This window comes from Notothenia rossii (genome assembly GCF_949606895.1).
Source record: "Notothenia rossii genome assembly, chromosome: 6".
NCBI classification, from domain to species: Eukaryota; Metazoa; Chordata; class Actinopteri; order Perciformes; family Nototheniidae; genus Notothenia; species Notothenia rossii.
Genome location: NC_136909.1, coordinates 19473330 through 19485373, shown reverse-complemented (window position 1 = coordinate 19485373; position 12044 = coordinate 19473330). Strand labels below are relative to the sequence as shown.

General features: G+C 40.4%; 1 protein-coding gene across 2 annotated transcripts in view; it reads right to left on the bottom strand.

Annotated features, from left to right (window-relative positions):
• vps13a (vacuolar protein sorting 13 homolog A) overlaps positions 1-12044 on the bottom strand; it is a 41798-nt gene that overhangs the window by 9395 nt on the left and 20359 nt on the right. For both annotated transcript variants that reach the window (XM_079690819.1, XM_079690820.1), the window contains exons 47-59: positions 11737-11840; positions 11323-11635; positions 9761-9897; positions 9153-9447; positions 8729-8833; positions 8461-8607; positions 4640-4771; positions 4276-4409; positions 2012-2144; positions 1325-1382; positions 778-949; positions 403-556; positions 33-179 (exon numbers count right to left, since the gene is read on the bottom strand). In XM_079690819.1, the coding sequence (XP_079546945.1) occupies positions 33-179; positions 403-556; positions 778-949; positions 1325-1382; positions 2012-2144; positions 4276-4409; positions 4640-4771; positions 8461-8607; positions 8729-8833; positions 9153-9447; positions 9761-9897; positions 11323-11635; positions 11737-11840 (2031 nt within the window). The remainder of the gene's footprint in view (positions 1-32; positions 180-402; positions 557-777; positions 950-1324; positions 1383-2011; positions 2145-4275; positions 4410-4639; positions 4772-8460; positions 8608-8728; positions 8834-9152; positions 9448-9760; positions 9898-11322; positions 11636-11736; positions 11841-12044) is intronic.

Here is a 12044-nt window from a genome sequence, read left to right as displayed (position 1 = left end):
TAAGAGTACATTTTGATTATGTGTGGCTGTACCTGAATGCGGTGGATCTGGACACGGTAGGCTCTTTGTCGTGGAGAGACGCTGTACTCCACCTTCACTGCAGGCAGGAAGTGCCTCCTGAGAGGAGCATCACACGGCTGGAACATCTGCATATCCTGGCCATTGGGAGTAAAGGCCACCTGGAGGAGATTTAAATTTGTGTTAAATTATTGAACAAGAAGGCCAGCGACAAAGGATTATTTGTCAATAATCAACCACCTGCAGCTGCAACTTTTTTAAATGACATTTTATGAGTATAAACTCTACCTAAGTCACATGAAATGGACAACTTTAGTCACTTTATCATTCCCTGGACCCGGGTTCAAATAAGAGAAGCTTAATAAACAGTATTTAGTCTCTAACCTGGAAGTTGTTATCCAGGTCAGTGATGGCGTGGTCTACGGGGCAAGACTCCATGTACTCTTTGAATTTGCTCTCCAGCATCTCAGCTTCTTTAGTGCTCATAGACTTCCACCGATTCTTCTTCTTAGGCTTTAACTCCCACACCACATCAGAGCTGAGGCAACAAAGAAGAAAGCAGAGTGTAAGGTCATTAGGAAATGCAAAGAAAGTTGGTTTTAAATAGCACATTTAAGCCACAAGGCGATTCAAAGTGTGTTGAAACAACCATCAAAACTAAATGGAAAGGAAACACAGCACAAAAGGGCATTCAAATACAACTTCACACAGGCATTGAAAAGCCAAAACTCAGACATGCGCATGTGTATGTCGCTGTACCTTGTGATCCCAATGAAGGAGATCTCCTGGCCGCTGCTGTTGTTGACCAGAGACACGCCCACGTTCTGCAGCGACAGGATGATTTCCTGTTCGGCCAGCTGAGCCTTTTCGCTCTCACAGAGCAGCTTGTAGATGCGTAGCTCCTCAGTGAAGAGCACAACTCGCTGGAGACCTTTGGATCAACAATAAACACTTATCACACCACAAGATAAAGCAAACCAAGACAGAAATGTTGGTAGCTGTGTCTACATACTCTTATTATCTTTAATAGAAAACGTTAAAACAATGCATTGGAATATGCTTTGTTACTTTGTACTGATGTACTAATTACATGCTTAACGATTAAGCTATTTAATCAAAAAGCTTTACAAACTGTCAAGCAACCTCTTGTAAGCTGGGTATGATCACTTTTAATATTCTTATCTTTTTATTTTGTGATAATCAGAAATACCAGGAGAGGGCAGCGTAATCAAAATCTGTCCAGAAATGCATCTTTTCTGGCAGAATCCATTTAAGAGATCTGTGTTTTAAACTATTTGTACTTTACCTTCATAGAAGGACATCACAAATAGTTTCCCCTCATTGTTGATGTTCACCCGCAAGTCCTAAAGATGGAAGAGCAGACAAACACGCGTCGTTTAAAAGTAACATCATTTTGTTAAACACAACAAAGACTGAGCCCCAGTTTATTATGACATTGTAAATGGTATTTATAAAATGTATTATCAACTAACAACTCTTTGTTTTCAAGTCAATGTTTTCATTTAGTCAATCTAGCAATGGCATGCACCGATAGTATTATGCTGGTATCACCTACTAATATGTGGAACTATGATACGAGTATCATTTTAAAAAGGGATACTTAAGATGTTAATTCAAATGGCAAAGATAACCTACAACATTGGCAATAAACCTCAGTAAACTATACAACCAAAATAAGCATAGAGCTACTTAACTAGATATTAGGACTGTATTTCTAAGTAGTACATGCTTTAATCAACATCACAGGATCCTTTCGTTTGTTTTCTAAAAAGGTTCTATATAAATACTTGAGCTTATAAAAGTCATGAGTGTGAGGACTACAAGGTCTTTAATGCTGAAACAAATGGCTGTGAGAAACACCTTTACTCATGATAAGATAAAGGTTAAATGAAGATGTCTGTTATAAATAAAAAAGGTATACATACTGTATTATTCCTCAAACACAAACAGTCTTATGTCTCAGGCACAGTACCTCCTCACTCTTCAGCTTCCCATTGTAAGTACCGCACTTCCAGCAGAGCTCTCTGGACCCGGTGGGTTCGGTCCAGGTGTAATGCACCGCTTTCCCAGCCTCCAGCCGCTCGTGCTCTGCCTCCTTCTGAGAGCTGCACACACCCAGACACACACACATACCGTATACGTCAATAACATTTCTTAAAACAACTAAAATTAAGAAATAGTATTCCACTCATTTGAGATGATAGAAATGAAGATATGCAAGACTACAGCACAGTAAACCAGAGGACAATGTAACAGAGCCCAGCCACCAAGAATATACCGACATTACAAAGTACCTCTCCGACAGAATACACAAACTACTCCCATCAACGGACAGAAACATGACAGCATGACGGAAAGACGGCCAAACACCGAATAAGCCCCCAATACCTCGGCTGGAGAGCTAGAGTTTATATATGCATGATCTCTCTGATCTCGATTCGGACGAGAAAAAGCAGACATTAGACAATGGAAAAAACCAAAGTCTACAGATGGGGATGGAAAACAACAGTCAGCAACAGAGCTACTGGAAGAAGCAGGAGGTGTGATTCCACCAGCGGAATCCCATCCAGACGGCAGCATTCAAAGCTAGTATTTCTACAAGTAGGGATGATTTAACGCTTACAGTAGATCAAAGAAACATAGTAATACATGAGAATGGGTTTTGATGTCTAACCTGCTCCATTAACTCTGGCCCAATGGTCTATCAGTGTGCATTTCTAGCGTCAATAGAAAGGTGTATATGTATTTATAATATGTTTCTGATACATTAAGAGCATTAAGAAATAGTGTATTTCATTTTGGTAAAGCACTTTGTGTTAAAAGGTGCTATATAAATAAACTTGCCTTGCTTCTTAAATAAATAATGTTGGAAACATTATAAAAAAAGAAATTCCAGTTTTCAAACAAAGTTTAATCCCTGTGTAAATAGTTGTGTTATATTTAGATTAAATTCTAGTCTAATGATGACAGCAACATTATTTCTGAATGTTGGACAAGGCCAAGATGATATGTATCTGTCATTGGTAAAGGTGAGGAGCAGATTACACAGAAAAACCAGAACCAAAGCTGTATTCTTCATCCACATATCTTTACCTGCACTCTTGATCTGAACACACTTTGCACTCCACTGTTGAACTCAAATTAAAATAACTAGAACTTTTGTAATGTTATACCAAATCATATTGAGGGGCTGCATCAACTGTGTGTCTTTGTCTGTGCCCTCTTTCCTGCCCCATTAATTGTTTATGGATCTTTGGAGTTGTGTTTTCATTTCATATGTAGTTTTACCACATAGTGACAGCCTCCTTCCTTCCCCATTTGCTCAAGAGAGCTCTTATACTAGCTATCTGAGGCTGTTCTTTTCCCCCTATTTTTAATCATGAGTATTTTTCTGAGTTCAAAGTGTGTCAGAAGAGTTTTTCCTTTTCCATATTTTTCTACCTGTCCTCCTCCTCTGAGAAGGAGAGGTCGAGTAGCTTGTCAGCCACCCAATTGGAATCTGTCAAAGCGCTGCGTGACCCACAACACAAAAAAACAAATGGCTATCATCAACACGCTGTTAGTTATCATAGACTTAGCTGTTTAAAACTGCTGCAACAAGAGAAAAGAGCATCATTAAACACATATGCAAAGTACATAACAATGAAATGTAGATGTTGAACATGAATAAATCCCACTTTGTTAAAACTTTGACCTGCTGATCACAAAGTGAGTTATATGAAAAGACTTCATTCAGAACCAAAAATAAAACACAAAGGCTGAATCATTGTCACGGCAAACATCCTACTTTGGGTTTTGAGAGATTTTCAGTTTACGCTTCATTGTGCACTTCACACTTAGGGTGAGTGTGATGCATCCACAAGATGATTCAAGTTGGAGCACTATGAAAGCACATTTACAGACAACACTTATACCAACAAAGTACTGAAATGTTATAAGATAAAGCAGTAGGAAAAGTCTTACAATAACTTGGCAACTGATCAGATAATTGTCCCTTAGCAAGCTGAATTTTCTACATCCAAAACAGTCCTAACCTACTGTACATTTTTTATTTCTGTGGTAGTTTAAGAGCCCAGTGATCCCATGATGAACCGTGGTCACAAGCTTCATCCATCCTGATTCTAATATCTAACTTCTCAACCTTTTTGCAAATATATCCCACACTTAGTGCTGAAACAAAACTGCTCTGTATAAAATGTTAGGTTTATTTCCCTGCCTTTTCTCCTATTGTCTCACCTCTGATAAAACTGCAGTGTCTGGTCCTTTGTGTTGTTGATGATGAGGAAAGGGGCTGCGCCATCGTGATACTCAGAGAAGCGGATCGTGGCCGAGTGCTCGGACAAGTTCACATTTACAGTGATCCCACCCACCTGCAGCAAAGAAAATCATAATTGACATACTAGAATAAAATACAAGGTATTTTCAAAATGTTCTTTAAGAAGAAAATAAGTTAAAACTCTCTCTGTCTGTCTGTGTGTGTGTGTGTGTGTGTGTGTGTGTGTGTGTGTGTGTGTGTGTGTGTGTGTGTGTGTGTGTGTGTGTGTGTGTGTGTGTGTGTGTGTGTGTGTGTGTGTGTGTGTGTGTGTGTATGAGTGCTTACAGAGTTGTCCAGATGCAGAAGTAGGCAGTTTTCTGGTCGTGTGAAGTCAATCGTCCGAGGAGGCAACAAGCAACCTTCCACTTTGATCTTCAGCCGCTTGGTGTCGTTCTCAGGCCAAAAGGGAATGGCTGACTAAATACGGAATAAAACATAAATATTTAATAACATGTACAGTGTGGGCTTCACCTGAAATTGATACACAATAATCATTCAGTTTAAAAAAAACCTAACCTTTAGATCTGTAATCATTGATGTAGCTTACTAGTCTAGACCTTTGATATCAAACTAAAACATGTTTAAGAGAGGCATTCATCTATAGCAGTGCTTCTCAAAGTGTGGTCCGCGGACCACTGGTGGTCCATGAGCTCCCCCTAGTGGTCCGTGAGTATATTGGTAAAATGTCACATTTGAAATAAATAAATAAATTTAAGTTATCCGTACTCTCGCGGCAATATCTCTGCAATGGAGCGAGCTTAAGTTTCATTTCCAATTGCATGATATAGCCCAGTGCAACACCTTCCTCACACATGTTGCCAATTGTTTGTATCATTTTCAGTGTTTGGACTAACGCGTTACTGTAACGCAACTACTTTTTGCAGTAACTAATAGCGTTACTAGTTACCTATTCCCATTAAGTAACAACGTTATAGTTACTGTGATTTAAATGGGTGCGTTACTGCGTTACATTATGTGATGGAACTGATCCGAATCTTCCTGCGGATGTAATTTACAGGCGAATACAGCGATGTCCTCTCACAGCACCATGGAAAAGTGAAAGTAACCAGAGAGGAGTGACGATTGGTTAACGCTGGGTAACATTTCAGGGTAAGCCAATCAGAGACAGAGTTGGGCATGTCTTGCCTTATGGGGAAAATACACACACACGAACACTTGCTATTGCTAACACACGGCAACGCTCACCACCACCACAAACACACACAATGGCAGATATAAGTATCAGCGAGAGCAGCAGCGCATTTGCAACTTGGAAATATAATCACTATTTTCAATTTGTGGGGATAAAGGACGCAAAAAAGCTTACGGTAAAATGTAAACTGTGTGCAGGACAGAAAGCATTGTCCACATCGAATAACAGCAATGCCAATCTCCTGAAGCACCTAACTAATGTACATGGGGCTATAAAACTAGTCCCCAAAGACCCCACCGTCTCAACCAATGTCTAAACATATATTTTGTGTTTTATTGTTCCACTACATTTCGTAATGATAATTGCTACAATGATGGGGAGCTGTCTTTTCTCTTACTGTGCCACAGAACAACACAAAACTTGTATTTTTATTGTTATTATTTTTAAAGTAAAGTAACTTGTTACTAGTTACTTTTATAATTTAGTAACTAATAAAGTAACTAGTTACTTTTGAGAACAGTAACTATAACTATTACTAGTTACTTTTAAAAGTAACTTGCCCAACACTGATCATTGTCAGGTGATTTGTAATTTGTTCTAGAAAAACGATGTGATTTTGGATATTTGTGGAGTTAGGTGGTCCGTGAGTGTTTTTTTATTGGTTATGTGGTCCTTGGTATGAAAAAGTTTGAGAAAAACTGATCTATAGACAGGAGAGTACAGTAGATAGAGGAAAGAGGTTGGTTTTCCACAGGCACAACAAAATAATAATATACAAACAATATAGTACAGTAAAAAACAAACCGTAAGCAAAATATAAAACCCATATAGGCAAAATATAAATAAAAGGAGGGTAAACAAATGTAAAAGAAAAGTAAATTGCAATAAGTAACAGCAGTGTTATGATTCCTGAGGATATTAACATGGGTTTAAATGTACTGGACATTAGTCTATGGGCTCAGACAGTGGCGGCTGGTTGTAAATGCTCCGACCGTCCACACTCACAACAACGGCCTATACAGACATAAATAAACCAGCGACTGTATTCGCCATGACACAGACAGTATGTGGTTTGTACTTGTTTAACTTTTTTCTAGTTTCTGAACAGATATGAAGAGCTGTGAGCTCTGAGGGCTAACAGCTAACGGCTGTGTTGTTTTTCTGGGGAGCTCATTGAAGATGACGTCACGGCTCCGCCTACACTGCATTACTATCATAGACTGTACTATAGATACTACCCCAGTTCCTCACGAGTCTAAAAAACAACTCACGTCAACGCACGTAAGCAACGTGGGCGCCAACGTGGGCGCCAACGTGAGCGCCCTCGTGACCAAAATATTTGACGGCGCTGATTGGCTGAAATTATGTTTCGGCGGCACAGTTTACTATTGAGACTTTTGCAACGTGCTGGTTGCTGCTGTTTGGCTCGGGGGCAGCGCCCCGTAATGATAAACTGATGCCAAGGGCAAGACCAGGCAGGAAACATGTGACTTATCAGTAACTTTAGACATCGTAACACAATTTTTAACAAGATTTTATTGTAGATTATGCATTTTACTGATACCAATTGTATGATATTTACCTTGTTCATTAAAAAAAAAAAAAAAATATATATATATATATATATATATATATATATATTTTTGAAATATATATATTTTTTTATATATTTTTTTTAATTTAATATTTTTTTAAATATATTTTTTTGTATTTGGGAAGAGGTGGGGCGGCGCCCCTAGCGCCCCTATGGGCCGGCCGCCACTGGGCTCAGAACAGTCTCATAATACACACATGCACACAGAAGGATTCACACTTGTATTTCCGGATCCACACTTGTGTTTTTCATATACCGTACATGTAAATAAAATCCAAATACAGAAAAAAGTTTTACATATGTATTTTTGATCCACACATATTTGTTTTCTGTTTAAATCCCCTGAACCTGCAAACACAAACCGCTTTCTGTGCATGGATCGCTGTGCATTCGTGTGTGGGTTTTTTGAGACTCCCCTGACGCTCACCAGATTGGTACTTGTAATTTTTTCTATCTATAGCCAATCAGATGTCTCCTCAATTCTAAGCCATGAGCGCGCCCCCACGAGGGTATGATTTATTGCGTTCATGACACTTCATATACGCATTTTGCGCATACCGGTCAGCTCGCTAAACAGAGGGCGGCGCTTCAGGTGATCATGCAGAGCTGCATGTCTCTGTCAGACCCAGCAGCTGATCTGATCTCTCGCGTCCGGTTACACTTCACTCGCGTTTATGTCCATATCGATCAGATCCAGCTCTCCTGATCGGCCTTTATAGAGAGCACCGATCATTATTAACTATTAAGAGTGAATATCGGCCGATAATGACCGGCGGGGCTCCCCCCCCCGTTGACAGTTCACTGTCTAGCACTGGCTTCGTAGTGCACTGATCGATTAGGCTAAGCTAACCTGTAGCTGCTCCCTCCACACTCACAACAACTTCATACAGACATAAATAAAGCAGCTGTATTCGCCATACAGGAAACACACATTTAAAACGGTTTTGCCTGCCGTTTCTGTGTACACACAAGCATTCATCAATGGTTCGGAAAGTGGCGTTGTACCTTAATAATATAAAGGCTTGTATTTGCGTGCATTTCCTGTTCGGAAAGTGGCAATGTACTGAGAGTTGAGGTGTCCTGAGATTAGCGCCCTTTTTTCTGTATTTGGTTTTATTTACATGTATATGAAACGGAACACATTTGTGTGTGCATTGAAAAACACAAGTGTGGATCCGGAAATACAAGTGTGAATCCTTCTGTGTGAATGTGTGTATTATGAGACTGTTCTGAGCCCATATTAGTCAGTTAAGATAAAGTGTTTCATTGTGTAAATAGCATTTAAGTAGTATTATTTACACGATAAAAAAGCATGTGCAGGGAAACACAGACGCAAACAATGATGGGTTTGGCTCTGACCTGTAGGGGCTTAGCTTCGGTCCAGTTGTCCTGCCGCTCTTCACAAATGAACACGCTGTGCTTGGTTCTGTTGACCAGCATGTAAAACGGCACGAAGGTCACGATGCGGGTCAGACTGAAACTGCTTGCGTCAATCTTCACACCAACCTGAGGTCACACAGAGGTCACACAAATACACAGATGACACTCATGTACATTTCCAATAAGAGTTACAGACCAAAGTCATTTCAAATTCTAATAAATCTTACTCTTATGTGGGAAATCTTACCAAGTAGTCTTTGTATCGGCCTTTGCATTTCACATCTCCATAGCTACCAACTGTATCCAGGGAGAAATCATCGGAGAGGTCACTGTCTGATATCATGAGACGGACCTGAGGGATGAACATAACGACCACATTATTATGTACCAATACTCACTCAACTAAAATTAAAGTGTATATACAGTTTTTTTCAAACATGGACAACCTGCTCAAAATAAGCAGCAGACTTTTTCCCTGCGAGCATAGTTAAGTATGCCTTTTGATATTTGTTTCTGAGAGATATTACATTCATTGCTATCATTTTCACCATTACAATGCATAATACAAATCATTGTAGTTTTTTTTTTTTCCTACAAAAAGATCTCAAGATATCACATAAACTATTTGCTTTTATAATGTTGTAAAATGTTTAATATATGAACCCCTTTACCTTATTGTTTTTCAGGAAGTAGCGAGGCTTGAAGGAGAAGAGCAGGGGCATGTCGTAGTCCAGCGGGTGTTTCCGGTGGATGTCGTCGGCCTTGTACTGCAGCAACCTGCCTGTCTTGTTCACCATCCAATATGGAGAGTGGATAGCCACCACCGCTTGTCCCTGGTTATATTCAACATGCACTGCTATGTCCAACTCAGGTCTCTTCCTCTCCGTATCCTCACCATCGTCTTCGTCATACTCTCGTAGAGACTGGAACACGATGAAGGTAATCTCCTCCTGGTCACTGTTGAGACTAAATGACAGGATAATGTGTTTAAAAGCACTTTGAATTGCCTTGTGTTGAAAGGTGCTATATAAATAAACTTGCCTTGCCTTGCTTTGCTTTGCCTTGCCTTGCCTAACCCGAGGGGAAATTATGCTGCAGAAATCTAGACATTATTGACTTGTCTTTTATACTTTGTATGTTAATAGATAAGGTAACCTGTGTTGTGGACTTTAAATCATACTACTCTGGGAGCTACATTATGGCCTTTCCATGAACATAATCGCATTTCAAAAATAACGATGGGAAAAAACTTCAACAATGAATGACATCAAAGTCCAACCTGTACTCAGAAGACCAGTCCTGATCCAAGTAGTTCAGTAGGCACAGATCGAGACTTGATTGGTTGATGACCGCAGTGTGAAGCTGGGCAGAGTGGCCCTGGTTCAGAGTGGCCTCAGGGGCAGAGACACCACTGTCCTGTTGAGCAGCAGGCAGAAAACAACACTGAGTTCAACAGTGAATCTGAGGTAACGGACTTTAGTAAGATCATAGGCCAAAAAGCTCAGCATTCATTCTGTTTTGAGTCTGTAAACAACACATGATGGTAGGTAGACAAATCTGAAGATAAATATGAACTACCGTAATTTTCGGACTATAAGCTGCGCCTTTTTTTCCCATTTTTCGACGCTGCGGCTTATATAACGGTGCGGCTAATCTATGGATTTTTACAGCTAACGGCCACTAGGGGACCTCCTAAATCTATGGATTTTACAGGTTACAGTCCACCACCTTTAACTCTATGGGCTCTATGGCCGGTCCGCGCCCCCCACCTTTAAGCGGCGGGCTCCAGCAGGAAAAGCTGGAGGCCGGAAAAGAGTGACACAGGTAGCGCGCAAAAGTAAAAGTGGAACCGAGAGTGGTACGAGAGACAGAACGAGAGCAAGACAGACAGACATTATGAGAGCGAGACAGTTTGTCCCCGTACCACTGGTTGAAAACCACTGCTGTAGATCACTGCCGGTACGTGCGCTGGTAGCGCACCGTTTTAGTTTGAAAGTTGAAAAGTTTGTGTGTCTGAAACGCTATGTGATACAGTACAGTTTACACAGCACAGTACATGTTCTGTAGCTACTATTGCACTAAATGGTAACACTTGAATACTTTATGCAAATATGCAACTTGTTTGTTGAAATGTTAATAAATGGGAGCTTCCTCAAACAGCCATCTCTTTCCCGACAATCCCCTCTGTGCACGAACCCTTACATATGGTAATTAAACATTAAAACACCTGCGGCTTATAGTCCAGTGCGGCTTATATATGTACACATCATTCAATTTAGCTGCTGCGGCTTATATTCAGGTGCGCCTGATAGTCAGAAAATTACGGTATATATATTTTAATCATGTGTAGGCTTTGTATTACATTTACAAATCTTGCTTTCAAAGTGTGGACACATTACTACCATTCATTTTTGAAAGCATTGCCTGTTTTCAGATTTTTAGGGTTTTCTAACTACCCATGCATCAATACAATTTCAAGCAGTTTATAAGGACTTCCTTGTTGGTGCATTCATTGATGCATACGTTTGAAATGTAATGCAGAGTTACTCAGTTGTCAAGCATAGACTGTACAGAGTATATTGGACAATAATTGATGAGTGCAGCATTCAGCTGTATGATGAGGAAAATAGAAGTCGGGGCTCGATATCAGCAGATACTTAATATAAAATGACCCGGCCTTGGATCGAACATCCAACATTTGTATACTATACTTGCATTAATACCAATACATAAAATCTGTATAGTTTGTAAAATGTTGGACTGTGCTAAAACATACAAGCCATATAGTCCTTTTCCATCGCCAATGGCCCACTGGAGAGGTCACTACCAGACACATCATACCTTCAGCTTGTAAGAGATGGGGTAAGGCAGCAGGTTGCGCAGCAGGATAGAAGGCCACAGATGAAGCACAAAGGGAACATCGAAGTTCTCCCCAACATCTCCAGTGTGTTTGAATGTCACAGCGTCTCTCGATGGCACCATGTTGACCATCAGAACACCACCCTGATCTCCACGCCGACGGCAGGTCTGCTGCAGGCGTGTGTCGGGCTCATGAGCGCGGAAGTCTTCGTAGCTGAAACCCTCTGAGCACTCGTACTGCTCCTCCTGATCATCAGTGTCCTCCTCTGTTATCGGCCGAAGGCTCAGCTCAGACCTGAGAGGCAGCAGAGAGCAGATGTGGGTGAGGGAGTGTGTACTACGATAGTGAGAGTGGGATAAGGAGAGACAGAGGGAAAGAGAAGTGTTTGCTCTCACTTATACGAGTCCAAAGGCACACAGAACTCTTCAGTAGGGAGAGCTTTACCCAGACATGTTGATCCCTCAAAAACGTTGAAAGGGATTGAGAAATGGTTGATGATCTGCGTAAAGAGGAGAGAAAAAATGAGGCTTTGGAGATGCATGTTCTTGTATTTCAATTTAAATCCTAGGCTATTTTAATACATAAAGTTCAACCTCGGCTGGGACTGCTGCTTATAATCAGTTATTTTCAATGATGAAGTTAACAGGGAAGTTATTACAGATGAGATAAACATAATAAGTATGAAACTGAGGGGAATATGTAT